General features: G+C 38.1%; 2 protein-coding genes across 4 annotated transcripts in view; one reads left to right on the forward strand and one right to left on the reverse strand.

The window, feature by feature from the left end:
* Window positions 1-27,056, reverse strand: part of recql (RecQ helicase-like) — a 79,617-nt gene that overhangs the window by 25,096 nt on the left and 27,465 nt on the right. The window lies entirely within an intron of this gene.
* The window catches only part of LOC120477032 (uncharacterized), a 60,837-nt gene that overhangs the window by 5,489 nt on the left and 28,292 nt on the right, over window positions 1-27,056 (forward strand). For 2 of the 3 annotated variants that reach the window (XM_089127041.1, XM_039668401.2), the window contains exons 2-10: window positions 2,577-2,642; window positions 8,158-8,341; window positions 11,312-11,851; window positions 11,941-12,393; window positions 18,231-18,386; window positions 21,451-21,666; window positions 22,699-22,784; window positions 23,342-23,450; window positions 26,083-26,151. In XM_089127041.1, coding sequence (XP_088983167.1) covers window positions 2,577-2,642; window positions 8,158-8,341; window positions 11,312-11,851; window positions 11,941-12,393; window positions 18,231-18,386; window positions 21,451-21,666; window positions 22,699-22,784; window positions 23,342-23,450; window positions 26,083-26,151 — 1,879 coding nt within the window. Of the gene's footprint in view, window positions 1-117; window positions 238-2,576; window positions 2,643-8,157; window positions 8,342-11,311; window positions 11,852-11,940; window positions 12,394-18,230; window positions 18,387-21,450; window positions 21,667-22,698; window positions 22,785-23,341; window positions 23,451-26,082; window positions 26,152-27,056 lie in introns of all 3 variants that reach the window. The other variant, XM_039668400.2, reaches the window with a different exon arrangement.

Raw genomic sequence — 27,056 nt, forward strand, 5'->3', positions numbered from 1 at the left:
CCATCCTGAAGCTTTTAGAGAACAATGCCGCAACCCGTCAATAGTGATTTTCTTAATGCTCCTCAATGGACAGGTTCAAGCAGGCGTTCAATATTCTTCCTTTGGTCCCACCCACAGGTGGGCTGGTGGCTTCAGATTGCACAATTCCCTGCCCCAGTGTGCGACCGCTGTGAAAGAGAGGAAAAACCACCAGGCTGCCAGGCTGGAGCTGACTCAGAAGCTCTGGCATCTGCCACAGTAAGACTGATGACCTTAGAGGAGCGAGATACGTGACCTCAGTGAACGGGGACAGGGATAGACAAGAGGGATGGTGATGGATGAGTCTCTGTTGGAGCCCTGGGCCACAGGTCAGATAGATGAGAGTGTCCAAGAGTGAGTGAAAAGAAAAAGAGAGCTGTAGCGAAGGAGATGAGACCCCCACAGGCTAGTTGTATCGCAGCTAGAGGCTAAGATAGCTGATGAGAGCTTGATGAACTCTTCAGAAAGGCTGGTGCAGTGGTGGGTATTCACCATTGAGATGCATCACAGCTCTCAGGCAAAGACAGAGGTTCAATTGACATTCTGAGAAGGAGGTCTATGAATAAGTGTGTGCGTGTGTGTGTTCATGGTAATTTAGCCAGTGTCTGCATGAGGAGATTAAGAAATCATTTCCACAAATGTGTCCCAACATTTTCATCTTTTTGCATCATGACTTTGCGTAAACATACACGCCACTTTCAAGTCAAGTGGCGTGTTATCTATACGCATTGAGCTATCCGCGTGTACGTACGCGCCGTTAAATGTTCGAGCGAAACTAAGCAAAATGTAGATCTACATCTGGAGCGATATTTTTTTCATAGGATGGTAGGGGAAGACTCATAAATGGTATTAACCCCAGTGACGGGTAGGTTTAGGGACGGGGTTGGGGTAGGTGACCATATATTTATATATACAGTAATGTAACGTTAAGTCAACGCCGTTCATAAACACGCTGAAGAGCGATTATGCGTGTTGATAGCACTGCAAAAATGGAAATACGAATTGCCGTGTCGTACATTCGCCATTTCATGAGATCAGTCTGTTTTTTTTCTTCTTCGTATTTAATGTTTGCCTGTGTAAAATAAGGCACAATGCTAGGGTGTTGTAGATGGTTGTCAGGGTGTTGCTAAGCAAGGTGTTTGAATGGGTTTTTAACATGTTGCAACATTACGCTTCCGCCAGGTGGTTATTTCTTGCTGGCCCAAACGAGACAATGCATTTTTCTTTCATTTCACTGTCAGACAGGTGGAAATCAAAAGTCTGATCACTAAAACACAGGTTTTCAAACTTCCGCATGGGTTTGCAAGAGGGTGTTAGAGGGTCTGTGTAGAATTTGAGAAAACTTGAAAAAAAGATTTGCAGTAAGTATTTTTAGGCCTGAAAAAAGTTAAACTGTCAACTTAAGATTATAATTCGTTTTTAATGCTTGCCTGTGTAAAATAAGGCACAATGCTAGGGTGTTGTAGATGGTTGTCAGGGTGTTGCTAAGCAAGGTGTTTGGATGGGTTTTTAACATGTTGCTACATTATGCTTCCGCTAGGATGTTCTGGGAGGTTATCCCTCGTTGGCCAATGAAAGAACCAATGCATTTTTCTTTCATTTCACTGTCAGACAGGTTTTCAAACTTCCACATGGGTTTGGAAGAGGGTGTTAGAGGATCCATGTAGAATTAGAGAAAATCTAAAAAAATATTTGCAGTAAGTATTTTTAGGCCTAAAAAAGTTAAACTGTCAACTTAAGATTATAATTTATTTTGTTTAACCCTAAAACCGTATTCTGGACAAAAGTGGGCAAAATAGTTTTGATTTATTTTTAAAAAATACTTCCCTTGATCTGAGCGGTACAAGACTGGGCTACTTTTCCTAAGTTTGCCTCCTGAACACACACCTTTTTTTTTTTTTTTTTTTTGACTGAATTCTACAATGTTAAGTGGGTGAAAAAAACCCTCCTTAATCTTGTATTTGGGTCAAAAATGGGCACCCATAGAAATGAATGGGAAAAACTGTAATTTAGAGCACTCTAAAATAAGCCAAAATAAGACACCAGGTGACAGCAAAGTCACTTCATCTTTAGGTTTTAGCTCTAAGAACTTATTGGAATGATATTTTAATGTAGTTAAAAAAATAAAAAAAAATACAACTACAAATAATTTACATAGAAAATATGGTACTTTTTGAAGTAAATAAATTCAAAAATACCCCCAAAATAAAAAAAAACACCATAAATGGAGAGACAAAACTTTATCAAAGACAGTGATATAACATTTATAATAAATAAAAATTAGGATCACACCTGTGTCCTCTGTGCCCACATTTGTCCACAATTACAGGATTAAGGGCTATAAAGTGAATACGGTTTGAGGGCTACAACAAATAAAAGCCACAAGGCTTGAATTAGGATTTATGTCCATAGCACAAGTCATGCAGGATGAGTTATGCCCTATTCAGAACAACACCACAACCCAAAGTATAATTAACAATAGAACCATGTTTGCCTCAGAAAACATACCTAATTACTGTCAATATCAGTCTTATCTAAACCTGTTTTCTGTCCCCCAGGCACCATCATATTACTTCTGCTTTGTGAGACAAGCCGTCCTGTGGAACAGAGGACAGCATCATACGGTGAGTATTGTGTCAGAACACCAGTAGACACGAGACTGACACGAGTAATCAAACTTCATCAAAGCACAATTCCAATTGATTTAGCATGCCGCATATTGACATAATCAAATAAGTCATGACTGATATTCAAATCTGACTCTTATAAACAAACACTATCGCTTGGAAACACACATGCACTGTTGGCCCGTGCCCATCCACCTCACTGTCTCCGTCTTTAAGAGGCCAGAGACTGTGAATGTGCCACAGGCAACAGAGAGGTTTCCATGGGGACAGCGAGTTGTGTGGGTTGGCTTCCTGTCTTGGCCTCTGGTTAAACAAACAAGAAAAAAAAAAGAGACAAAGATCAACCAGCCTCTTACTGACTAATTTGCATCTTTAAATTGTACCGGTACAATCTGCCAAAGCTCACAAGTATGAATAAACACTTATGCTTTGCTAAACACAAAAACGCACACCCAGGCTGACACACACACATTTTCTGCCCTCTGGATCACCTCGGCATATGCTATAAAACACTAGGCGCATCTCCGTATTCAAACCCTCTGAACTTTACGGGGCTGTCCCAGTCCAAACATCTATTGAGAACAAGAGACCATTAACCCACCCATTTGCTTCATACCTCACGGTCTCCATGGACATTGTCGCCACTGAGACGACATCACGAGTGCCGTCAGCGCCCTGAATACTGTACGCCCAAATGATGACACATGCACAGGTGGGCAAACACACTCATGGGCCCGCCTCGCTCCGCAGACAAACACTGCTGTTTACACTGTGATTTATGCTTTGGTTTGGGTTGCATTCTGTTTGGCATGACGTCCTTTTTTAATGGCGAGTGGAGCTAGACTTTCATTTTTGTGCTCATAAGAAAGAGGGTAGCCACAGGAAGGCAAGCGACAGTCAAACTATACAGGCATCCGATGGGGAGACAATGGCATGTCTGTGTTAGCACTCAATAAGAGGCTAAATTCTGACTCTGGGTCAGTGAAACGATGTTTAGAGTTGAAAGTTGATTTGTGACTTTCTTTATATTCAAATACTTATAATATTTCAGCTTAATAAGTAAAAATAATGCCTTGCAGCATTTACACATTTTATTTGCTTTATTTTGTACTTATTTAGACACAATATGAGAAACGTGGGCGCCGTCATCTTTAGAATATTATCTTTGAACTTCCGGTTTTGCGGTCGCTCTGTATATTTCTATGGCATCGCTGTCGAGGAGTAATTAGCTGGTGAAGTGGATTTACTTATTGTAGACTTAACAAAAGTTATCATGAGCATTGTAATGTTTATCATGATCATTGTAAAGTAGATGTCTTAACAAATGTCGACCGAGAAATGTTTTACGAGCAGTTCATTCATACCTATGCAAGATCGCTGTGGAGATACAGACCGGAAGTCAAAAGACAACGAGCGCAGCGCTGAAAAGGGGCGGGGCTACATAAGGTCTATAATATCAGGCATAACATCACATTAAAGGAATAGTTCACTTTAAAAAAAAAAACTTACTGCTGATAATTTACTCTCCCTCATGTCATCCAAGATGTCCATGTCTTTCTTTCTTCAGTCGACAAGAAATTAAGGTTTTTGATGAAAACATTCCAGGATTTTTCTCCATATAATGGACTTCAATGGGGACCAAACGGTTTAAGGTCCAAAAGACAGTTTCAGTGCAAACTACAAACTGTTCAAAGGGCTTTAAACGATTCCAGACGATGAATAAGGGTCTTATCAGTCTTTTAAAACAAAAAACAAAAAAAAAGTTTATGAGTTTTATAAGCTCAAAATCAACATGAATGAATCTTTTTTGAGTCAATTCTTTCATTTCGTTTGTTGAATGAACCAAATAACACGAAAAAAGATTTGTTCATTTTGAACGCTCATCACAGAACAGAGCAAGGCGACCATTTGAGCTTATAAAACGTAAACTTTTTTTTTTAAATGAGCGATCAGCTCTTGATAAGACCCTTATTCATCGTCTGGAATCATTTAAAGCTCTTTGAACAGTTTGCACTGAAACTGTCTTTTAGACCTTGAACCGTTTGGTGACCATTAAAGTCCATTATATGGAGAAAAATCCTGGAATGTTTTTATCAAAAAACTTAATTTCTTTTCGACTGAAGAAAGAAAGACATGGATATCTTGGATGACATGGAGGTGAGTAAATTATCAGCAAAAGTTTTTTTTTAAGTATTGGCTTAATCTGTATTGACCAGTTGCATCTCTAAATTGATATCTTTGGAAAGAGAAGAAAAGGAAAAAAAATAGTTAGAATAATGTTAGTATGTGTGTAGTGCAGGGACTAGTGTTCAAATTCTGATCCAATAATACATACTAAAAGTTTGGAAAGATTGTTAAGACAATTTAAATGTTTATTTTTTTAAGAAGTCTCTTATGCTTACCAAGGCTGTATTTATTTAATATAAAATAGAGTTAATATTTGCTCCTCAAGAAATCGTTCTTACTATTATCAATATTGAAAACAGTTGCTGGTTAATATGTTTGTGGAAACCGTCATACATTTTACATCAGGATTATGATGAATATAAAGTTAAAAAGAACAGCATTTATTTAAAATAGAAATCTTGTGTAACACTGTAAATGTCCAGACTGTCTGGTTTCTCATTTAATGCATCCCTGCTGCATAATCATTAAAATCTCATTGACCACAAATCTTTGAACAGTAGCTTTGAATAATTAAAGCTAAATTGCAAATTCACAGCCAGTGATCGACATGAGCATAGGACTTTTGATATTTCGATAACAAATCCGGAAAAAAACATATAAGTTCAGTGTCAACATGAGGGTGAGTATGACACCCTCATGAGTATGCTATGTGGAAGGCGCAACTTGATTGGACATATCCCTATCATATAGGCCTATATCCTTTATGAACATTCACGGTTGCTTGCTCTGTACTCTGCGGGATGGGGAAAGCAGTTTTGGACAGGGCAAAAAGTTTAAAAGAGAAGGTGAAGGGGGTGAAGAGAAATAGAGGAGATTGAAAAAGTAGCCTCATTGTCTGCCGGGACAGAAAGTAGAAAGTTGCTCAGAATGCTAAGCTGCATCTGAGCCTGGCTTCTGACACGAGCGGCTAATCAGATTTGGTCCTCCCAATCCTAGAGACTCCACAATGCTTCCCACTGTCATCTCTTCCCCTCCTCTCCTCCACTCCTCTCTTCCTCATCCCCCCGTCCCAGAGCAAAGCTAATTACGGCGCAGGCAGAAACACAAATCTGGTTGATTGAAAAAGTCACTCTTTTTCAGCAGGGTTTAACCTTGTTAGCGCTAAGCCTGGCTTTCTTAGACGTCAGGCCTTTTTGAGAGGAATCCTCTGTTCCCCTGCAGACAGAGGCACAGAGACACACTTCTGTTTGGCCCCAATCGCCATGCCGCCCCCCCCGGCAGAGGGTTCACACAGAGGCAGTGCTATTAAGCGTGCGTGTGTGTACATGTGTTTGTGAAGGGACTGAGGAGTGTATGCTGGCCTCTTCTTGGTGCGGGCCATCTGGGACTCTGGTTTACAGACTCCCTACATTCACGAGCGTGCGCTTGCCCATCTCCGTCAGAAGGCCGTCCGGCATGAACACACAAGGTTAATGACATTAGTACAGGCGGTTGTGCGTGTGTGTGTCGCAGTGCAGGCCGCCTGACGCCAGGGGGTCATGTAATTTCCTGTAGGCCTCTGAAGAGCCCACACACTGGGGCAGAGGACCCTCAGGCCCGACATGGGGCTACAAACACCATTACAAGGTCAAAGACACTCAGCGTTTAATATACAATGCCACTTTCAGAGGACTCCAAGCTTTTGCAAGTAAACGCTTCGCTTTCGTGAACGTTGGCATTGGAGCTGATGCACACTAATAAGGCCCAATTTTTAAATGAGTAAAACTCCCTGATACCTACACAATATTAGAGTGTGCCCAAGTCAAAAAAAGCCAAAAGTTCACTAGATAAGCATGGCGTCAATGTAACTGCATTTCTGTTCAGTTTATCATATGCCAGGCCAAATTCACACACAATGTGCAACTCATTTCAACATGAGGTAGTACAATGTGAGACGAGTTACATGCAAAAGTTTAATGCTTTGGGAAAACAATTGTAAGTATGGGTTTCATGATTAATCAGAATAAAATCCTTTAGCGTGATTATCAAATAATACAATTTTAGGTATGAAGTTCATTTAGACGTGTACATCTCATGATACGGTCTCAGTTAGAGCCCGATTTCATGAAAGTTCGTATCTATAGCACGAATGTCATTTCTCGTGGCATATATACGCCAAAAAGTTTTTGCGTTTATATGGTACGCGTTTTTTTATATATATATTTATTTATTTTTAGTAAAAATAAATTGAATGTATTTATTTATTATTAATAACTACAACAAACATAACAACAAAAAATATTATTATTAAAAAAAGTCTTAAATACTTGTTTTTTTTTTTCATTTTACAGTTAAAGTTTATACAATGCATTATTATTATTGTTATTATAGTCATATTTATATCTATTCACAACATTTTGGGCTAATATATATATATATATATATATATATATATATATATACACAATTGTTTTTTCAAATCATTTGTGCTGTTAGTGCAATTATGTGCTTTAAGTTATCCAGAACATAAAGGTTTCACTAACCTCAACAACATTTAAAAAAAAAGTTAATGGCATAGGGATCCTTTTTAGGCATTTAAAACAGATGTGTTGTGACAGGAGGACAGAAAGAGAGATCGAATGAATGAAAAAAATGATTGAGGGGAGATAAAGGGTGAGGACTATCTGTTTGTATCAGAGGAGAGGCTTCATTAGTGTCAGAGAGAGAGTGTAAAATGGTTTTGGGTCACTGCTCTGAGCTCCAATAACGCAGGGAACAGGGAGCACATGTCCCCTTTGATAACATTGTCAGCTCAGACATAGAGTGTTTACTCTGCAATTTACTGTCAGTCAATTCAAAAGGGATAAAGACATCAAGACGTGTGTGTATTTGTGCTGGCTAACATTGCCCTGTGGCACTGGACAGGTTAAAACTTGCTCTCTGACAGGTTATAAGCAGTGTGGCACCCATCTGGCTTCACAAAGCAAAGAGAAAATGTGCAGGCACACACACAAACACAGAGAACTGCTATAATTACCAAGATACTATTCAAATTCCTGTATGAATTTACGTTATATGTTTGTTATGTACTATAAAAAAAGGCTGTGAATTAGCTCAGGAATGCTGCTATTAACCCTTCTAAATATCAATAATGACAAACTGCTGCTTCTTGCTTTCTTTCCCCCCCAAAATCAGCAACTTAATTGAGGAAAATGCTAAATATATGTGAATATCATGAATGAATATTACAGGCAATATTGAATAATTGTTTCAATGAGTCAACACTAGGGGGCACTACAGAGAGGTGATTTTTCAAAGCAAGGCTGAACCAATGAAGTAACTTTCCAAATGTTATTTTATAAATGAATAAAATGAACATAAACTTTTTTTTTTTAAATCTTTTCAGGCTATAAAGCGTGAGAATGGCCCTCCACCCTTGTGTTCTCGCTTTCATGCTCATATGGAGGCCTGTCCTGTCAGTTTTAGAACCCAACATTTCCTAAATGCGCACTCCAGACCAGGCCCTAATCGTTTGGGGCAAAAACAACAACAGCAGAGCCTGAGTGCTCCACAACCTCAAATATGGCCAGGTTAGTATGGCTACAGTCCTTTTACTGATATTTTTTTCATCCCAGTTAACTGCCATCACCTAAATGCATGAAAAAAATGAAAAAGGAAGGACATTGACACACATGATATATCTGTTATCATTCGGTAATTTGGTATGTTTTAATTATCGGACGATACTGAATGTATAATTATGCATGCTGATTTCACCATTTAGATTATTTTGCCATCTTCAGTCTCTAAACTCTTATTTCTTTAGCCAATCTCAAAATCAATTTTTTATATTGTACATTATAATGTTGTGATGGCTAAATTTGCCTAAATTCACAATTTTACTGTAGTTTATATTGCTTTATTAATTTTTTATTTTTTTAGACAAAATTGTATAAAAAAATAATATTGGCTATTTATCTATTTTTTGGCCATTGTATGAAAATAACTATTGACTTATCATTATTATAATTTTAATATCGTTTAACCCCTTATTTAAATTAATCGTATTAACACATATGATCTTCCTTATCAAAACACACTCATAACCCAACTAAGCTTTGTCTTTTTTGCTCAAATTAAACAAAATGGTCTGACATTTAAAGTATGAATCTAAATAAATGCCATGTATCCATTATGCCCATATTTTGTGTGTTTACTCCCTCCTGGTGGCTTGATACTTCCATTGGGCCTTTGCTATGGTGTGAAGGTATTTGGGCAGGATTGGTCATTAACGTGCATCAGGACCCTGTCTTTCAGAGCGAGCTTGGGAGTCAACAGAGATGGGAGCATAACTCTACATCACAAGCCAAAACTAATTATACAGCCATATGGTGCTCAGAGACTCTAACAATCAACCCCGACCTGCCTTTAGCTCCCCAAGGAGAGAGTAGGGGGGCGAGGCCACAACAGTGTGATATGACACATGTCGTTCACACACATACATTGTGTGTGTGTGTGTGTGTGTGTGTGAGACTGTGACAGATGGACTAGGCAATGGTATTGTAAGAACAGCAGTGCAGCTATGTCCTTTCCAGCCTCTCTCTCTCACTTTTTCTCTTTCTCCTCACTCAATCCTTTTCTCTCGCTGTTCTGTCCTCTGACTCCTCAGTGACACAGACTGAGTGGAACAAGAGCGTATTGTGTAGGGGCCTCTGGTCTGCTTCAACACAGGCCCCTGCTGGGAGGACTCACACCATACTGGCCTGGGGGACAACATACGATAAGGGACAAGAGCCAGAGACGGTTGGTTTATTAGTGAATGTTTTTCCCGTTGATTCCATGGCCAAGAAAAAAAAAAATCTCCACAGCATGAAGCTTTCAATCTGGCAGGGATGCGCAGCATTCAAAGTTTAGTTGTCTTCAATTAAGACACAATTCCTAGATTTTAATTGAAATTTACACAATTTTATATTTATATTAACAAATTTGAAATAGAGTTTATTTTTAATCATTTATATTAACAAACCTTGCACAAAATTTAACATAAAACAAAAAGGTTGATAGGCGATAGATAGAAGGATATACAGCCAGCCAGACAGCCAGACAGCCAGCCAGACAGCCAGACAGATAGACGGACAGACAGAGAGATAGATAGATAGATAGATAGATAGATAGATAGATAGATAGATAGATAGATAGATAGATAGATAGATAGATAGATAGATAGATAGATAGATAGATAGATAGATAGATAGATAGATAGATAGATAGATAGATAGATAGATAGATAGATAGATAGATAGATAGTTGGATGGATGGATGGGTGGATGGAAGGATGGAAGGATGGATGGATGGATGGATGGATGAATAGGTAGGTAGATAGATAGATAGATAGATAGATAGATAGATAGATAGATAGATAGATAGATAGATAGATAGATAGATAGATAGATAGATAGATAGATAGATAGATAGATAGATAGATAGATAGATAGATAGATAGATAGATAGATAGATAGATAGATAGATAGAGACAGACTTTTTTATTGCACAAATTCAATAAGCTCAGTGGATATGGGGCCCACCCAAAACTATTTAGTCCCAAACTCTGTGAATTTTAGCCACAACCTTTGTAATAACAAGACATCTTCACAAAAACAGAATTTTTTTCATTGTGATTCCATCAGCAAGAGAAACCCCATGAAGGAATACTGCAACAGAACAGTGAAAATCTCTCCCAGCAGGCATCGGCATCAAGGGCCATCAAAGACAGAGTGGGGCCAGGCTCATTTGTTTAGTTTGCTGTCATTGCATCCATAATTAGCTATATGGGGTTTCTAATCCCAATTATGAGAATGAGTTCCTTCATATAGTGGTCGCAAGTGGTAATTATCATATCTTAGAGTCACTCTGCATTCTGAGCTGGGAACTGGACAGCTGCTCCTGCAGAGGGGCAGCGTTTTCGAGGGGGGTGTCCGGGGCCCTTGTTAGGAACCAGGGGCCCGCAACAGGCAAAAGACTGTTTGCTCTGAGGCTCAGTGGAGTAGGGTAGCATCAGCTATTGGGCTGGGTGGCCTTTGCCTCTCTCCTCTCCTTTTTAGCTGTAAATGATGATGAATACGCTTTCCGCCTGACCCTCATGCAGGACCCCCATGTTAATTATTCAGGACCTCTTTTTGTGTGTGCCCTGAACAATGCCTGTCATTAAGCCAGTGTGTGTGTGTGAGTGTGTCGTGTTCATCTCTACATGAGACAGCTGCAGTCTGGGTGCTCTGTGCTACGTGTATGCTATGGTTTGCTTAGTGAAGGATTTCTGCTCTTGTGCATTAGTGATGCACTTTCTCATTTGCATTTTTGAGTAAAGCTTCCCCAAACCTCACTATCCAGAGCAACAATAACCTTGACCCAGATGTAATCTCTCCTTTGGAGAGGGATGTCCAATCCTGCCCCAAAGGAACCACCATCCTGCAGAGTTGATCCTCCCTGTCCTGAACCTCTGCTACCCCTTAGAGATGGGTTGACCTTATATTCACGTTCATTTCAATCTCTTCTTTTCCCAGATCTCAGGAAGCACCAACACATGGATAATTCCAGTAGAAATGCTTCAAATTTGTTTCTGCCCCATGTACCCAGATTCCCTATTTCTTCAGCACCCCCAGCAAGTCCTTCTCTGACTCTTAGGTTTGTTGATGAACCTCAGAGATCCCAAACCCCCAATACACACTTTCAGCTGACAGATGAGGAAGAAGATGCATGCTCTGCTCCACAAGTTCTGAATCAAGGGCACCCCAAAATGGCTAAAGAAGAGACAATGACACCAACGACCCCAATATCTACCCCGACAACCCCCAGCATAACAGCCACCCCAACAACTCCAGGCACCCAAAGAACCCCAAGTACCCCAACAACTCCAGGCACCCAAAGAACCCCAAGTACCCCAACAACTCCAGGCACCCAAAGAACCCCAAGTACCCCAATTACTCCATGCACCCCAACCTCTCCTGTGACCCCAAATTCTCTTTCTGATTTCAGCCGCCCTTCGTCCAGCCAGTTCAGCCGTAGCACAGACCTGAACAGTAGCTTCTCAGAGGCCTTGTCAGGTATCTGTTCTCCTTATACTGATTTACAAATGTAAATGGTGAAATGAAACCTTAATTGACTTATCTCTGCACTCTCTTTATGTTATCAGTGAACTTCAGTGTTGACCATTTTGCTGATAATAGCACCGATGATGAAGATAATCATGCTTATGACCTCAACGAGAATAATGGTTATCAAAAGGGCTGCTCTACTTCTCTCCCCGAGCTTCACTTCAGCTCTGCAGGAAGTTTCAGTCAAGCCAACTCACGAATGGAAGTCCTTCAAGCACATCTCTCCAGATCTCTCAAGTCCTGCAAACAAGAAACACCTTCCACTTGCTTGCCAGACACTCCAATTTACATTTCTAAAACTCCTAAATCACGGCAAACCTCAGCCGCCCAATGGTCCACAGATGAAAGCCTGCATGGACGCCTTGGATCCAGCCAGACTGACCTGAGCATTCAGTCTCAAAAGCCTGTTTGCTCAGCAGCAGATAGTCAGTCGGAATGGACCCTTTGGCCAGTGCTGCCTCCCATTATGCCTCAGGAAGATGAACCGCAAGGTGAGTTTTAAAGGAGAACTCCGGCGAACAATGAACCTTTGGTCTAATAAAACATTGGTACCTAGTCAATCGTTCCCTGAGATTTGTTTTCATGATAATCGAATGTAAAGAGTTTTATGTCTAAAAACTGTTTAGCGTATAATGCTAGTACTGGGGGCGTTTACTAAGTATAAAGAAATCGCTAGTTAATACCACTACCAAGGCTCAAAATAGCCCCACACTAACGCAGTAACATAATGAGGGTCCGTGCAAAACGAAGCATTGAGAACTTTGTAAGTGTACAGACCGTTTAATAAGAAGATACTTTATAAAGACAGTTCACTTCGTGTATACAGACAGGAGCCATCTTAGGAAATGAAAACAAATCTCAGAGAACGGTTGACTAGGTACCAATGTTTTATTAGACCAAAGGTTCATTTTGCGCTGGAGTTCTCCTTTAATGGGATATATACATTATTGTTGTAAATATAAGCTATAAACTATAATTACTATAATATAAACTATAATGACTACAAGAAGCACTTCAGAAAATTGTCAGTGTAATTGTGTAAAACAATATTGTGCTTTGATGTTTAGCAAATTTTTCTTTTTTGCATTATAATGCATATTACCCTTGTTATTCTTCTGAGTATATTTTTCAGAGATTACATTCCTGAAAGAATGGACAAATCTGATCTCACACACACACCTCCAAACACTGTGTGCTTTATTAGACTGACTCTTGTGTATTCATGCACACACGCTGGGGGTCAGTTGGGCCAAATAGAATTGAACATTCACCATACCTCAAACATGAAAGAGAACAAAAGAAAATCAAAGTCCTACATCATGACCATGAGCTTCAGCTTTCTCGACACAGGGACTAAGTCATAAATATGGCAAGGAGCTTTTCTCTTCTCTTCTTTACTGAAAGCAGAGGGAAAGCGAGGGGGTTCTTTTGATAGGGAATCAGGCTGGTACCGTTTGATTCCCCAGTTCAAAGCGGCCAAGGCCTTTACAATGGGGGATGTTGTGGGGGATGAGGGAGGGAAGCGATGATGCCGGCTGCGGCGTGTTCTTCCCTTAGCTTTAGCCTCCCGCGTTCCCTTCTTTCTTCCTCTTTTCTCTCTCTATTCTCTCCGCTCCCTGAAAAGCAGACGTGTGGAGCCGTGGTCATAAATCCGAGCTGACCGCCGCCTCTCTGACGGGTGAACAGTGAGTGAGCCTCAGCTACAATGCGTATCTCTTAGATGCCCTCCATGCGCTAATTTACCGTCCAGTCAGGAAAAAGAGCCGGGCCACTGACATCTGACTCAAACGGAGAGTTCATGAAAGAGAGCAAACAATTCAGAATTTGCAGAGGGGTTTATTCGTCCTTTCTCTCTCTTTTTTTTTCAAAGAAATGATAAAGTGACAATCTGTGCCTTGTTTACTAATTCATGGGGCCAGATAGATAAATATATCACTGATATGATAGTGAAGCTGTGGTTTAGTGGGAAATGAAATGCAACAGAAGGACAGAAACTTACACTTGGGTGGGGTGGGGGTATCAGTGACCTTTTCCTAATTTGTGTGTGTGGTTGTGTGTACAACACTATAGGCTAGTCTAGTATTTTGGGGGAAAAAAAAAAAAAAAAAAAACGCCTTGCTGTCACTCCCCATGCTATGGTCCAGCAGTCAGTGGCCAACCCTACAGCGGCCTCTTTCAGTCCCATCTAAAGAGTGTAACTGTCCTTGACAATGAGCGGGACCCCCAGGCCTCACTGAGACTGCCCTACCACACACACACTGCCTGGCCATGACACTCTCCATACCATTTGGCCAGAGAAGGAAAGTTAAGCTATTTCACACTAACTAAGAGAATTAGCCACTAAACATTTTGACTCAACAATTTAAACAGTTTAAACAGTTTCTGCTAATTTTATTTTAATACAATTGTCAACTTTCAAATGTTGACTTGAATGAGGATGAAACGTATTTTACATCAGATTTCTAATTGGTTAGCAAAAATATATGTGCTCATTAATCTATATTTACTTCGTTCAAGTAATGAGTGTATAATATGCCATTGAAAATACATATTACTTACATACATACGCCATGTTGCCCCTCCATCTTGAAAGAACATTAGCCAAAGAGGGACATACCCGTTAATTCAAGCTTCACCTTTCGCGTTTACGTTTGAGTTAACACTCGGGGACGAGGTCGAATTGGAAGCCATGAAAGCCAGGGAAACTCTAAAGAACTTTGGCAAACTATAGATAAATTAACTGGAAAGGCGCAAACTAAGAGCGGAATAATAGAGCTGAAAATAAATGATGAATTCCACAAGGATGGACAAACAGTTTCAAACCATTTTAATGATTATTTTATTGACTCAGTGAATGAAATTATTCAGCATGCCTCTGGACTGCATCATCCTTGTTTACCTCAGCCACCTGTTAGTGATCATGATGAAGCTTTATATTTTAAAAGCATTGATGATTTTAAAACAGATAAAATAATACAATCCCTATATCAAATTCAAAAGCTAAAGACTTTTGGGGAATTGATAGCTCTTTAATTAAAAAACATAGGGAGATTTTAACACCAGTTATTACGGATATCGTGAATAAATCAATTGAAGAGAGCATCTTTCAACTCCTATATACAAATCTGGATATAAAAATGAAATAAGCAACTACAGGCCTATTAGCATAATGCCTGTAGTATCTAAAATACTCGAGAAAGCCATCATAGAGCAGCTAACTGATCACCTCGACCGTAACAATTTGTTGCACCCCATGCAGTTCGGCTTTAGACGTAACCATTCCACCGATGCAGCCTGTTGCTATCTGACAGAGAATATAAGGGCCAGTTTGGACGGAGGGGGCACAGTGGGGGCCGTGTTTTTGGACTTAAGCAAGGCATTTGACACGGTGAACCACAGTGTCCTCCTGTCTAGGCTTTCTAAGTATAATCTGTCTATAGAGACATTAAACTGGATACAATCATATCTAGCAAACAGGATGCAATGTGTGAGGGTGAAAAATATATTGTCCACTCTGAAGCCCAGCAAGGATCAATTCTGGGACCCTTGTTGTTTAGTATTTATATTAATGATCTCCCAGCTGTGTGCAAGGGCGTGGATATCATCATGTATGCAGATGATGCTGTCATCTACACACATGGGAGGGATACGGAGCAAGTCGCCACTAAATTGTCCTTATATGGACAAAATAGGAAATTGGCTAAACTCTTCTTGCTTGACACTAAATACTAAAAAAACTGTTGGAATGTATTTTGCTAAGTCAAACAAAATTAAATATGTGCCTAACATCTATTTTAATGGGCAACAAATTACCATTGTGACAGAGATTAAATATTTAGGTGTCCATCTAGATCAAACGTTAAGTTTTAAAAAACATATTAAAAGAATGACTAACTCTATTAAATATAATATTTCTATTTTTAAACACATTAGGAATCGTTTGACAATTGAGGCAGCTTTCATATATTTTAATGCTATGATTTCCTCACACATCACATATTGTTTGTCCTGTTGGTCTCAGGCCAACGAAACCACAATTAAACCACTTAGATTAGTCTATAATCAGGCATTAAAGGTGCTTGACAGAAAAACCCAGCACTATCATCATTGCAACATTTTTCGTAAATATAAAGTATTACGTTTTGATTCCCTAATTTTATTTACAAATTTAAGAACTGTTTTTAAAATTGTTAATAACCTCAATTTTTCACCCTTAATGAAAAATTTCATAAAATTTTATTCGGAACAAACAAATCGAACTTCTCGATCAACGGTTCATAAAAACTTGGCTATCCCGAAAAGATCATCCGCCTTTGCACAAACAGCTTATTCATTTAAAACTATAAAACAATGGAATCAACTCCCCAACAGTTTAAAGCTGTCTGCAGATGTGAACCATTTTTCTAAAAACTTAAAGAAATACATTCTTGATAACCAGCTGTGTCAGCATCAGTGCGTTTAATGTATACATTGTGAGTAGAGATGGTCCTTTGAATATGTTCTCTCATTTTGTATCTGATTGTTTTTATATGATAGTCATAGACTAATATGTGTAGCTATATTACTATTAATAGTTGTTTTGCAATGTTCTAATGTCTTAAATTGTGTGCACTTGCCCGGGGACTGCGGATAAAAACTAGCTTCGGCTAACTCTGGCACAAAGCATCTCTTCGCAAGATTAATGTATTTTGTGCATTGTCCCTGATAAATAAATAAAGAAAAAAAAAATGTTAATCTTGGACTACATTGGCCACCGTAGGAGTTTTCGAATTCGGAATTGAGAGGAACAGAAACTAGTATTCACCTTTTCACCGCTAGATGGGGGTAGCTTTAAATAAATCAAAACTGACAACTGACAAATGAGGTATGTTTATTCGCAACATGGCGTCATGACTTTTGCGTAAACATACAAAACATACAACATACGCATTTTGAGCTATCCGTGTGTAAGTCTACGCCGTTAAATGTCTGAGCGAAACGAAGCAAAATATAGATCTACATCTGGGGAGCGATATTTTTTTTTCCTAGGATGGTAGGGGAAGACTCATAAATACTATTAACCCCAGTGACGGGTAGGTTTAGGGACGGGGTTGGGGTAGGTCATATATTTATATATACAGTAATAACGTTAAGTCAACGGCGTTCATAAACACACTGAAAAGCGATTATGTGTTGATAGCACGCCAAAAATGGAAATACGAATTGGTCATTGGTCATACATACGCCATTTCATGAGATCAGTCTGTTATTCTAAACTTTCTTACAAATTTTTTTTGTTATTGTGAGGTGGAAAGGAAGCTTCCATAAATATTAGCCACATATAATGAACAACAGTCACCCTTGAAAAAGCGAATAAAGATACTACTATAAGCCACTAAACACTTAAGTCTTTCATGGAATAGTCCTGTAGGTTATTGATAGATAACAGAATTTAAAAAAAATAAAAATAAATAAAAACAGAAATTCACAAAGTTTCATTTTCATTACCAGGGCATTTCTGTCCCCTTTCAGTGGCATTTTAGACCAAGATTTGAGGTGCTGCCTCCATCCAACCTATAGGCTGGTGTACACAAAATCCATGCGCACTCCCTTACATTCACATACCATCTCAAGAAGCACTTGGCTGAAGATGACGGGACGCTTGACAGCACCAATATGCTCTGAAGTGTCGAGTCAAGTCCCTCCATTGTGTGTGTGAGTGGTAAGCCGAGGCCTGCCTACAATAGCCGTGCGTCTGTGCAAGTGAATATGGAAGCCTTGGTTAAAAAGCCTTGTTTGTCTATATATATAGATGCAATATACTGTGTAAACATCTCTCTATAGACTCTTTTCAGGAATTTGCATTTTATCGCAATGAACGTTTTGACCTAGATCGACCGGGCTGAATGAATATCAACAACCAGCATCACACCCTACCTATGTATATATATGTTTATGAATGTCTATGTGAGTCTGAGATGAGAATAGAATATGTGTACATATATAATACTGTGTACACAAGGGACTTTCAAAGAACAGTTGTTACAAGGCACTCAGCATTCTAAAAGACTGAATCTGTTTATACGTTTACCACAGAAGCTATAGGCTAAAAGTCATTCTCAGAACTGAGACAGTGCTGCAGGGTAGGGTGGGATGTTGGTTGTTGTTTAGTTTATTGAGGACTTGCTAATATTCATTCAGCCCAAGGCAGTAATAAAACCTTAAGCTGGTATAACAGCTGAGGAAATAGGTCAAAACGTTCATTGCAAACAAAATGCAAATTCCTGAAAAGATGTTTAAACAGAATTGCGTTTGTATTTACACACATCATGTGTTTGGCCCGTTTCAGGGCAGTGTATAACAGAATCGACCCCTGACTCCCAGTCCAACAGGTCCCAGTCTGATATCTTTGCTGAGCTGGATGATCTGGCCCCTCGCTCAAGTTCCTGTGTGTCCCCAGACCACCCACCCGGGAGTCAAACTGACCGATCCTCACCTACCACAGGTAATATTGGACACAATCCAAACAGAGGCTTTTTATATTGGCATTCTACTATATGCAAATATACGTGATTGAATAGGGCCTGGAATATTTCCTTTGTAATACGTTTTTTTTCTTCTATCCAAATTATTCCTGTGATGCAGGAATAGCTGAAAGCTGAATTTTTAGCTGCTCTAACTACAGTATTCAGTATCATGTGATCCTTCAGAAATCAATTATAACATGTTTGATATATTTTTTTTTTATGTTTCTTAATAGAAATTATAGCATTTATTTGAAATCTAAATATTTTCTAACACTATAAATAACGCTAAAGTATTCATTTTTATTAAAAAAATCATACCGATTCTAATCTTTTGAATGGTAGTGTATAATATATATATATATATATAAACATTACTGTATATATATATATATATATATATATATATATTTCTGGTAGCACTTTAAATCCCCCAACTTGTGTAAACTTCATTTACCAGTGTGTTATATATATATATATATATATATATATATATATATATATATATATGTATATATAAACATTACTGTATATATATATATATATATATATATATATATATATATATATTTCTGGTAGCACTTTAAATCCCCAACTTGTGTAAACTTCATTTACCAGTGTTATATATATGAAGAGTTCAGATGCAAGCCTCTCTTGCAAGAGTTAGAAGACTCTAAATGCCATTTGAAATTTTCTTCTTTAATGATGATTTTTATCAAGCTTGTATATTTAAGTTCAGTAATTTCACTTAAATAACAATTAATAGGTAATCTTCATTGCCATTTATGTGAAATCACTGAACTTAAATATATAAGCTTGATAAAAATTATCATTCTAGAAGAAAATTTCAAATGGCACTTAGAGGCTTTTGCATCTGAACTCTTCATATATATATATATATATATATATATATATATATGTATATAAACATTACTGTGTGTGTATATATATATATATTTTTTTTTTCTTTTTTTTTTCTGGTAGCACTTTAAATCCCCAACTTGTGTAAACTTCATTTACCAGTGTGTTAACCTGCCATTGTCTCATACGTTGCCTTGCAGACATTTTTTCAAATCTGTTTTTGTTGGAAACTTAATCCTTCACTTGGATTCACAGTCTTCACTCTGCCCTGAGGATTATTGCCGTGTGCGTATGTGTACCTGGTATTCCCTACAATATGACAAGGATACACAAGGATAGTAATACCAGTAATATTTGAGGAAATCAGCTTAAAAATCATATAAAAATGTATTGAATTTTTTTTCTGTGGTGGGTAGGTTTAAGGGATCATAAAAACAGTTTTACAGTATAAAATTTGAATCATTATATCAATAGAAAGTCCCCTCCATGTCTCTCTCTCTCTCTCTCTCTCTCTCTCTCTCTCTCTCTCTCTGTGTGTGTGTGTGTGTGTGTGTGTGTGTTTTTAATTTGGCTGTTAGGTATTCACAAGGTGTCTGTGACCTGACTCCTGACCTGACCCTCTCACCTTTCTAGCTTCCAACCAGAATGACAGTTCTTGTCATATTTTATTACCATTTTCTATAGGGAATAAACTGTGATAATGTGAGAAATGTTGACGGTGTCTGAATAAATTTTGGTTCGACTGTATGTTGTGTTTCAGATATTGGTGTTCCCACCAAGCTTAAGTAGCATAACCAGCAAGACGTGTAGGTTTTTGCATGTTTTTTTCTCTAAAGGATTAGGAGAAACATCTAAGACAAAAACTGATACTAAAATCAGACATTAGTGAGAGGTCTTCAGAGAAGTAATTTCTTCATCTGGGGACATTTAAAAAATTAGGTGATTGTTACACGTTATCCCTTAATCAGTATCTTTTTCATCACATTTGTCTCCCCATCTTTTGTCTGAGTAACTCTGAAAGGCACTGGTTAACAGAAATTGTAATCAAGTGCCTTTAAAAATAACGACTTAGGTGCTAAGATTCAGGGTTCATAGTGAGAAAGTAGAGTGAATTCCCTGAATTGCCACACCTCAGTGTAGGTGGGAGATTTGCATATGTGGCCCATAGCGATAGTGATGCCATTTCCACAGGGTGTGATTGCAAACACAGGCCCCTTATGGGACATGATGAAAGTGTGATCCTTAACCCTCTTAAAAAAGAAGGGGAAAAAAGAAAGGTAAGCCTAGTACACAGATTTCAGACATAGGTCAAGTTAACAAGTTCACAATCATCGGTTTATTTTTACATTTAAGCATTTAAGTTGTTCAACCCTTGAAGCCCTGAATATTATATTATATTATATTATATTATATTATATTATATTATATTATATTATATTATATTATATTATATTATATTATATTAAATGATATTATATTATATTATATTATATTATTTTATATTATATTATATTATATTATATTATATTATATTATATTATATTATATTATATTATATTATATCTAGAGTTATTGGTACTACGGTAAATGTAACTTAAGTTGTAATGTAAATAACCTGGGCATTATGTTGTCATAATTTATATATATATATATATATATATATATATATATATATATATATATATATATATATATATATATATATTAATATATATATATATATATATATACACACACACACACACACACAGTAATATATAATATATACATCCAACAGGTTTCCTCAAAAAGCAGTCACATGGAACAGCCCAAAGGGGGAAAAATGTGATAAAAATGTAACTTCATAAACTTTATGGTCATTTTGGATACATGAATAATCAATAAAATATTATTGCATATATTTTAAATGATATAAACATATAATATATTAGAATTTTAATTCAAATAATTCTGCCTATATTTAAAAAAACAAACTACGATTACACATTCAATTTAGATCATTCTTCCAATTTATCACTGATTTAACAGAAAAATCTTGAATTTTTATTTGATTTATCATCCATTCAGTATTAATTAACTTTAATTCAATTTTCACTAAAAAACAAGGCAACGAAAGTGCTTTTATGTCACCTTCACATCAACTTAGCTGGCTGATGCATGCCTGTCCTTTCTATTTTTCCACAGATCTGAGTCCTGGACTTGCAGCATTGACTGTGGGATGTGATTCTGGTGATCTGGGATCTTTGTCCCGCGTGCAGCTTTTGCTATTGGACCGAAAAAGATCTGAAAGCCCTGGGTCCATCCCAAGCCCCGAATGGTGTTACACTCCGGACGGGGAGGAGTATGAACCTGGCCTTAGAGTCTGGAGCTCGGGCATTCCCCAATATTATCAGTCCACAGGTACATTACATATCATATAGCAAGCTGCCAAGCACCTGTCCAGCGTAGCGGTAGATGTGTGCGTCTGTTTGTGTGTGGGTGTGCACACGTATAAGCTTGCCTGTCTCTCTGCGTATTTGCGCGTAAAAAGGCAAACCCAATGGACCCATGCTATCTTTCCCCGTGACCTCACATCAGATTGCGATGTTTACATTCACGAGCAACAGCTCCTTGATTGCCTTTAAATAACTGTTTGGAGGGAAAAAAAAATTCCAAGAGGAACGGTTGATTTGAGTTGGGGAAATTTGCCATTTGTGCTGTGTAAAGGAGAGGGCGTCGGGGAATAACGTTACGGGTGTGCCGATTGTTGGCCGTCCTTGAGGGTTATGTTTTCAGTATTTGTCTCTGTGCGTGTGTGTGTGCGACCCCGTTGCCGTTACCTTTGAACCAAAGCCGGCATGCCTCTCATCTGTTCCAGGGCGCGCGGCTACAAGTCCTTAACTGAAGCCATAAAGATGTAGCGGTTTGTTGCTCCTCCAAAAAAATCTTTATGGAGTTATGAAAAAGTCATATTAATCAAGATAAAAAACGGGTCAAGTTTATCATTAACCCAAAACCTCAGTTCATCCACACGTCTGGTCTCGACGGCCCCCCTATCAGGACTTGATCCTGCGATGCGGCTATTGTGCATTGTTCAAGCGCAATCCACAGATAAAGGCACTACAAAGGAAGCCCACGTGTGCCGGATCAGATTTGGGTGCAATCTTGATGGGATGTGTTTTGAAATAGTGTTAATGTGTTTCTAAAGTCTGGCACAAACACGCACGGCAGCGCGTGGAGGCCAGGCTCCTCGCTAGGTGTGTCTGCACCTGGCATGCTCCGACTAGACAGGTGCTGCTGCAGGTTTGTGAGGCACCATTTCTATCAGTATTTGCAGAAGGATTACGGACCTTCAGTCATGTCAAAAACAAGCATTAATCACTCATATGGTCCCTCTTCATGTATATTGTAAACATGGCTGTTGTCTTCAACCGTGCGTGTGTCTATTTGCAGTCTCGGACAACCGCAAACCATTAAGTAGCAGAAACAGCAGCCAAGATTCTTTGGCAACTTTCAAGGGACACAGAAAGTGCCCTGGGGTGAGTACCTTGCTCGTAAAACCATTTCAACACACACATAGAGGAATCTAGGAGCGACTTTATGGCTGTCATTTCTGTATGGAGGCGACTGGGGGATTTCTGCTTGCTGCTGGGTGGCAGGTGTGGGGCTAATCAGTCAATACGGACAAGAAAAAGGTGCAGCCGCTAGGAAGTTGGGCTACTCTGACTTGCCACGCTGATAAGGGGGCTGGATTTTAGGGCATGGATGTGCCACAGTGGGGCCATAGGGCAAGGTTTAGGAGGTAAACAGTGTCAGCAAGGGGTACGAGGACACAAAACACTTGATGCAGGTGCAAAGGGATGGAGGCATTAATCTTTCTTTTATGAAGGGAGGCGGAAGGCGAGGGGAGGGTGGCGAAACATGAATGTGTTGTAAGCTGCTGTCAATTAACTTCTTGTACAATAGATTTTCCCCAGGACTGATTACTGTTCAGGCCATTGCTTCTTTGCAGCCCACGCTTTAACACACACGTTTACATTTGGTGGTTATACACTCTTGTGTTGACCTGTTTGTGTGTTCATTTTGGTGCTTTTAGCCCATCAATGTGGAGAGTGGATCAAGGACATCATCCTCTTGTTCTGTCCGCTCAAGAGTGTCTGAGAGCAGCTCTAAGAACCGAAAGAAACCCACCAGTGAGAAGCAAGGTGCACCATCACTCACACCCCCATACACGTAACTGATTTGTTGACTGTTGAGAAATGACATCTGACACAGATGAATCAATGCTCATTTCATCTCCAAAGCCTTTCACTGCTGATATCAAGATTTTTTCATGTGAAAAAATCAATTGTATGGTTTGCTTCCATGAATGTTCCAGGTTCAGTATTAAGCTCAGGTCACAACATTTGTGGCATAATATTGATAATCCCTTCTTTTCTTAAAAATAAAAATAAGCAAAAAAACTACAGTGAGGCACTAACTGCGGAAGTGAATGTGGCTAGTCCAGACACGGTAAAATAGCCTTCAAAACAAAGTTGTTGCCTTACATTTTTAAGCAGTACTATCAACTTGGATATTTAAGTCATTTTAACTTAAATCACAATAAACTGACTTAAAAAAATTATTAGTTAATTCTTGTATAACATAAAAAAAGTTTTAAAAAAATGTTTAAATTAATTTGGATGAGTTGTTTTACAATGTTATAACTTATTGATCATATAATTTTTTTTACAGTGTATTCACTGTTTCAAACGTATAGCAATAAAACCTAAACGATATGCATGTTAAAAATGACTTACTATTTAAGTTATATCCAATATTACAACTTTAAAACTTAACGTCATAAACCATTACAAGATGTAAAAAAAGGATGATTTAAACAGCTTTACAGATCAAACAAAACATTAATGCACACTAAAGGTTAGGGGCTGGTATAAGATTTTTTTTGAATGATTTATTTTGAAAGAAGTCTCTTATGTTTGCCGTTGCTTGAGTGAAAACAGCAATGTTGTGGATGTATTATCGTTGAAATAGTTAAAAACTGTTTTCTTTTTAAAATGTAAATGTAATTTAGTCTTCAGTTTCAGACGATCCTTCAGAAAAATCCGTCTAAAATGCTGATTTTGTGCTCAAGACACATTTCGTTTTGTTAATATTTTTGTGAAAACTGTGATAATTTTTTTTGGATTCGTTGCTGAGTGGAAGTTTAAAAGAACAGCATTTATTTGAAAAAAAAGAAAGAAAAGAATTATAACAGTTGAAATATCTTTAATCCTCACTGAATAAAATTCACATAATTAAAAAATCTTACTGACCCTAAAATTTTAAAAGTTGTAAGTAATTATATGAAGAGTTCAGATGCAAAAGCCTCTAAGTGCCATTTGAAATTTTCTTCTAGAATAATAATTTTTATCAAGCTTGTATATTTAAGTTCAGTAATTTCACTTAAATTACAATTAATAGGTAATCTTCATTGCAATTTAAGTGAAATTACTGAACTTAAATATACAAGCTTGATAAAAATTATCATTCTAGAAGAAAATTTTAAATGGCACTTAGAGGCTTTTGCATCTGAACTCTTCATATACTGTACATTTTCTCTCCTCAACATCCGTTTTATGTTTTTCTTGTTCTTTAAGCTCACGAGTAGTTTTTTTTTTGTATTAATCAACTTTATGCTACATAACTTGCATGTAACCCAGAATATTCCCTTAAACATTCATCAAAAAATTAAACCAATTTGATCATGAATAAACATGCCGAATACACATGTGATCATATTTAACAGCTTTCAGACTCAGACCTAATTTCCAGCATGTGAGTGGTATAACACACCTTTCATAATGTCCACCTGAGGGGAGAATATCTGCACATGTGCTCAGAGTGTACAGAGTAAAATGGCCGGTTACATAAACTAATCTTAAGTTAGTCATCTAATTTTTTTTCTCTTTAAGACTGGATATAAATGACAGATTTTTTATGACAGTTACATTAAAAAGTAGATTGGTCAAATTTGAATTACCCCTTGACTAACTGCTGGTTGGACAAACATAGTGGCTACTGTATATTTATGCAACTGGCCTAAGGTGCCACTCCATGGAGCTCTCATCGCTGCCAGGCCAGTGTTTGGTATCCTTGTGCCTCTGGTACAGTTAAGCCACATAATCCCTCTGAGAGGCAGCTGCCTGATGCCAGGCCGGTCTTCTCTGTGTGGCCATCTTATAAATGAAATAAGTGCCTAGAAAGAAAATGCTCCTATAATGTAGCCTACTCTCATTCTACCTCTCATGATGCAACCTTAACCGGAATGGAAAAATCCAACTCAAGCCAATTCAGCTTTGGCACTGAGGTGAAGCATCTGCCATAGCTTTGAAGAATAGCGTTAATGACCAACATTCGTCATTGTGTTGAGGAAGTAATGTTCCATGTTACTCAATCAGTCGCCTTCCTCCATTAGCGGCTCAGACTGGCATATATGCAGGGCACAATGTTGCCCCACAAAACAACCCTGTTCTAAAGCTCAATGACATTTAAAATAATGTCCTTAGTCTTCTGAGGTGCTTAAAGAGTCAGTTCAGTTTTACTCATCTTCATGTCATTCCAAACCCATACGTCTTTTACTTCTGTGGAACACAAAAGAAGAAATTTTGCCGAATGTTAACAATGATCTTTTCCATACAATGAAAGTAGGTGGTGCCCAGGCGTGAAGCAAAAAACAACAAAAAAACAAAAAACACACAGCTGATTTGGCTTGTTTTATGGGAGATGCCCTTACTGCGGCAACCCAGGACTGAAAATGGTTCTTAATCTGTAAATAAAATCCTGTTTCTCCCCAAGGTTGCGAGTTGCAAGATGAAGATGTCCCGCTCTATTTGTCGCCACTCTCCCCCAGTGCTTTGTTGACAGGTGAGTGGTATTTTGCTATAGCACCAATGGGGTATTGACTAAAAAGTATTTTCTTATTTAGCCCCAACACCTAAAGACTGGGTTAGTCATTCGAGATTTCCCAAAAAAATAAATAAATAAGGGACCTTGGGTTCAGTTCTTTCATGACGCGGGCAAATAAAAGTAATTCACCTCAAAAGAGATGTTACTCATGTAACCTAGGAGACAGTGGGAGTGTCTGAGCACAACGACCCTCCTCAAAGTCCAAAGACATGGTCACTCCCGGGGAGAGGGTCAGTGTGGGGTCGGTGCGAGGTCAACCCGGGGTCGGTATGTATTGAAGAGGCCTCAATGTGTCTAAAACTGTGGACATGAGATTAAAGCTTCCTGCTGAGAATACCATGTGGATTATCACTGATTGAAACTCAAAAATAAGCAAAAACCTCTTAAACGTCTCGATTTTAGAGGGGAAAGTTGGAGAAATAAAAGAAGAAAGCACATTACTCACCATCAAAGTCACTAATGTTAAAGGGATAGTTCACCAAAATGTTTGAATTCTTTCATCATTTACTCACCCTCATGTAATAAAGGTCAGTGGGGTCCAATGTTGTTTCAGACATCAATTACTTTAGTTATATGGATACAAAGTTCTTTACATGAGGGTGAATAAAGTGAGTGGATAAACGTTCAAAATTTTGTGGAAAAATCTACTGTACAAAATCTACTACATGCCTTGGTTGTCTTATAGTTTTATACTTTTTAAGCAAGTAAATGACATCCCTCTTCAGGTTGTAGTACACATAATCTTTGCTGATTTAAATAAAGTAAACACAAGAAGAACTTTTAAGTTGTTAATAACATTTCAAGATTAAAAGTTACTGTATTGAAGCAACTTAGGTTTTCTTGATTATCCAAATATCATTGTT

The sequence above is a fragment of the Pimephales promelas genome, chromosome 24 (genome assembly GCF_988280905.1).
Source record: "Pimephales promelas chromosome 24, fPimPro1.hap1.1, whole genome shotgun sequence".
Classification (NCBI taxonomy): Eukaryota; Metazoa; Chordata; class Actinopteri; order Cypriniformes; family Leuciscidae; genus Pimephales; species Pimephales promelas.